The 4,624-nt window shown below is 33.2% G+C and overlaps 1 protein-coding gene across 1 annotated transcript in view; it reads right to left on the bottom strand.

The window, feature by feature from the left end:
- Positions 1-656: 656 nt before the first annotated feature.
- The window catches only part of IFT74 (intraflagellar transport 74), an 84,603-nt gene continuing 80,635 nt past the window's right edge, over positions 657-4,624 (bottom strand). Inside the window, exons 17-18 of the mRNA XM_007948143.2 lie at positions 3,989-4,114; positions 657-758 (exon numbers count right to left, since the gene is read on the bottom strand). Of these exons, the coding sequence (XP_007946334.1) occupies positions 657-758; positions 3,989-4,114 (228 nt within the window). The remainder of the gene's footprint in view (positions 759-3,988; positions 4,115-4,624) is intronic.

Below are 4,624 nucleotides of genomic sequence, written 5' to 3'. Positions count from 1 at the left end.
ATGGGGCATAATACGATCTTGATAAAAATCAGATAGCAGTCAGTTGAAAGATGGATGAGCTTGAAGGTAAAACTTTTCATGACCCTAATAGGTTTATCTACCTTTGCTGCCCAGCTATCCAAGCTACAGCATTATAAACAAAATATATTGTTGTTGTTAGGTGCCACTGAGTACATATAATTATGTAGTTATATACATGTATATACAGGCATATACAGTTATAATTATATCTATTTTTATATATAATTCTCCCAACATGTCCATGAGAAAGAAATATTAACTACACTTTAGGGATGATAAATTTGAGGCTGATTAAATAAATTTCTCAAAACCCATAGCTCGCAAATGGTAGAATCAACACGGATAACTAGATCAGACCTGATACCAAAATTTGTGTACTTTATCATCATGCCACATTATGACTTTGTACCATTTTCGCATATCCCAAAGTGTGCTTTCTATCAGGTACTTTGGTGTATAGCTATGTATATCCATATTATATCTCTTAACTTTTACAGAGTAAAAACTTAGTCTTTTTCATTTATTCCCCACATAGTTTAGCCCTGTGTTTTGTACACATTAGACATTTGTTAAGTATGTATTAAATGTAGTTTAAAAGAATTTAAAAGTCTTTAAAGAAACTGCTAGAAAAAAAATCACTCAGTTAAGTTCCTTTTCATAGCTTTATAAAGGATACATTCTTTCATCACAAAGTTATTTTGCTCATGGTGTTGCCACTTCCTCTCCAAATTTGTAAGCTAAAAGCACAAAAGAAAAATGTTAACAAGTGCCCCAAATCAAAACAATTATGCATCCTTTTAAAAGGATAAGAAAAAAAACCTCAATTTAAATCTTATCAAATCCTTGCATTTTATGAAGATAAAGCCAGGGTAGACAAAATGAAATTTAGGAAAAATTAAACAATAAGTACATTAATAACTATAATATTAAATTCTATAACAAGTAATCCACTATATATTTAACTAGAAAATATTTATCAATGAACACACCAATTGAAAGACAATTTATGATTTTTCTCTTTGCTGAAAGAAACTTGAAAAGAAGAATGGGACATGATAGGAATCTCTCCTTGAAATCTGGAAGTGTAATGCCACAAATATACATATTCTTACAGTATCAAAGGTTCAGTTATATAGGAGAAACTTCCTTATTTCCAGGGCTAAATTTCCTGTCTAATTCTACAAGCTGTGATAAGAACAGAGCTGCAGTGTGAAGATTATAAAAGGGCTGGTAGAAAAGTTGGCATGGTTACAATAATTTCTGCATCAACAGGAAACTAATGTGGATATTATATTGATGGTTGCTTCCTCAGAAGACAATTTTACTGTTATAGAATTAAATTGTTTTTTTGATTTAATTAACCTTGTAACTCTGGGTTATGGTCTTTCTTTTTTAAGATGCACATACTTTTTTCCCTAGGCAAAGGACTGTATGAAAAATGAAACACTAAAACAATGTTAATCATGGGCTTTGCAAGAAGTAATGATCATTTTCAAAAATCTGATAATTGACGTGGCATCAATAATGTTTCTTACTACTCTTAAGTTAAATTTATTTTCAGGGCATAAGTTCAGTTTTGATGTAGCATCCAGCCCATTGTTTCCTCCAAACAGATAAATCTAGGTATTAGGGTGAATTGAAATTAATTATGTGAACTCTATCTGTTGTGAGTTAGCACTACTAAATCAGAGCTAGCTCTCCAGATGGGACTCAAGGAAGTTAAGAGAGACTCAAGGAAGCAGTCAGCACTGTTTTGGCAATAAGTCTCTACAGTCCTTTGCAAAGTCAAGTACCAGACTTTTTCCTCTTTGTTTCATACAAAGAGATGGCTGGATAATGCAACAGACCTCTTAAGTGTTCCATGAACAATCTTACAGCCAAAGGTTGGCAGTTCAAAATCACCCAGGGGCTGGCTCCAAGGAAGAAAAGACCTGACAATCTGCTTCCATAAAAACTACAGCCAAGAAAACCCTCTGGGGCAGTTCTTTGTCGCATGGGGTCGCTATGAGTCAGAATTTACTCAACAGCAGCCAGCAACAAAATATGTATATTTAAAGAGTCTATCAACTAAAATTACTTACAGATGCGAAAAACCAGTTTCCAAGAAAATAGCTGGAAAAGATAGGGACACCGGGATTTCATTTGATCCAGTATTACAGAGAAGGGTTTTAAACTGTGGCTTATGTTATGATCTGTTGTTGTCAGTGGAGTTAGAAATATGATTAGTACATAATGTGGGAATAAGCAAATAGCCACTGACCAGCTCTAAGAAACAGTGTTTGTTCAGTTGTTTTCCTCCTTAAGTCATCTCTTCAGTGGAAGAGGAGGATCAGTTACATTCCATAAGAAACATCACTATTTCTTTCTAAGAACTATTCAAGGCTATGACCTCCCACTCCTCCTTCTTTTCTCCAGCACCCATCCATACTCCAAACAGTCCAAGATTATCTTGTCACTTACAAGTCCACATCTAAGTTTGTCTAGTATGAGATAGAGATAGAATTACTAACTGGTACTTTGGATTATGTAAATTAGTAACTTACAAGCTTTTAGTAGTATGGCAAAACTCATTAGATTCTACTCCTTTCAGAAGACTATATATAAGGTATAAAAATGATGTTATCAGAAAAGCAGAGGCTGAAAATATTTAAGAAAATAAATGTTCAAAGGCTATATTGTATGATTCCATTCTTCGTATAAACAATCTAATATTTATTTATAATTGCAAAGAGAAAAAGTCTACAAGGATATTACATCAAAAAGTCAACATTGGTTATTTCTAGGTAGTGAGAAATCAAGTGGCATTTTTTTCCTACCATCATCATATTACTATTCAAAGAAAAATAATATAATTTTAATGTATTTAACCTTTATAAATCAGAATAAATGGAAATTGCTGAATAGACTAACAGATATGAGAATAACCAATCTTTTTCACATCATAATTTTGCACATGACATTGCATGTTGCATTCAATCATCCAACAAATATTTATTGAACACTTACTATGTGTTAATCACTTACACAGTGCTGAGGAGAAAGTGAACAAGACAGATGTATCTCACAGCACTCACAATCTAAAATAACCTCAGCCATTGTTTAGGTAATTACCAGCACGATGAGTGATAGGAAAAGGAGACTGTGGCCATGTGTGTGTGCATCCTGTATAAATAATCAGAGATGTGAATCAAGATGTTCAAGGATATGACTACACTTTATAGCATTATTTGAACAGTTTTCAAGCCAAAACTAACTAAAAATCCTACTGTAGGGAATTGTTAAATAAATTATACTATATTCATGTAGTAGAATATTATATAGCTATTAGCAATCATATTTTAGAAAACATCTATGAACAAGACAAAGTAGTACTTACACAGTTAAATTATTAAAAGCAAGCTTCAAATAATATATATGATACCATTTCTGAAAATGTAAAAATAAAAGTGTATGTATTTATGCACTTTAAAATTAACATATAGACATAGAATAGAAGGACCCACACCAAAATGGCAATAACTGAGTTGTGAGTTATTACAGTTTATTTTGTGATTTTTATGGGTTTTCAAAGTTTCTGCACTAGAAATACTTTACTATAAAAAATGTTAAAGCTAGTATCCACAATATCATAATGGCTGTGCCCAAAACAGTACCTAGCACATAACTAGGCTTTCATTATAGGCTTGCAGAAAGCAAGAAAGCAGTGGTTAATTCATTCTGAGTGGACACTGTCTTCAAAACCAGAAGAATCTAGAAGGTATATAAAGTATATAAAAGGATTGTTTTGGGGTGAAAATACGAATTAAAAGAACTAGGTTGGGCAATCCTACTTCCGTAGTGATACTGCCTCGAAAACCCAAGGAGGGGTCGCTATGAGTCGGGCCGACTCGACGGCAAACAACAACAACAACAACAGATAGTCTAAAAGGAGAAATGAATTCCAGAAGTTATTTTTTCTTCTTCTTACCTGAGAATGTGTCTCATTTTCCTGCAATTGTGTTTTCAGTGCCTCATAGTCTGTATTTAACTTCTCCATTATTTTTTTAAAGGCGTTTCTACGAGTTGATAATACTGTTCTCTCCTGATGTAGTTTCTATATAGACCCAAATAGAAATAAACAACAAGCTATAGTAAATATCTAATAAGCTAACACAACTTGTATATGACAAATAATTGGGAGCTCTAGTGGCATAGCACCTAAGGCATTTGACTGCTAACCAGAAGGCAGGCAGTTCAAGCCCACCAGCCACTCCTCAGAAAGAAGACTGGGCTATCTACTTCCATAGAGATACTGCCTTGGAAACCCAAGGAGGGGTTGCTATGATTTGGAATCAACTAAACAGCAGTGATTTGGGTTTGGTTTGCTTTATATTCTAATTAAATTCTACCAAAGCTATAAGTACTCTAAAAAACATTTGTAAAAATATTCTTTGAACTACAACGTCATGAGACAAAGTGTATGTGAACTGCTGTATGGAAAGTGAATTTGCTCTGTAAATTTTCACCCAAATCACAATAAAAATAAATAAATAAAATATTCTTTGAATTATAAAAACCTATGTCTGGTAGCATAGTGGCTAAGACACTTGCCTGCTAACCAGAC

Source organism: Orycteropus afer, unplaced genomic scaffold (genome assembly GCF_000298275.1).
Source record: "Orycteropus afer afer isolate SDZICR_OR568_19922 unplaced genomic scaffold, OryAfe1.0 scaffold00205, whole genome shotgun sequence".
Classification (NCBI taxonomy): domain Eukaryota; kingdom Metazoa; phylum Chordata; class Mammalia; order Tubulidentata; family Orycteropodidae; genus Orycteropus; species Orycteropus afer.
Note: the sequence above shows the minus strand (reverse complement) of the source record. Positions and strands in the feature narration are given on the sequence as shown.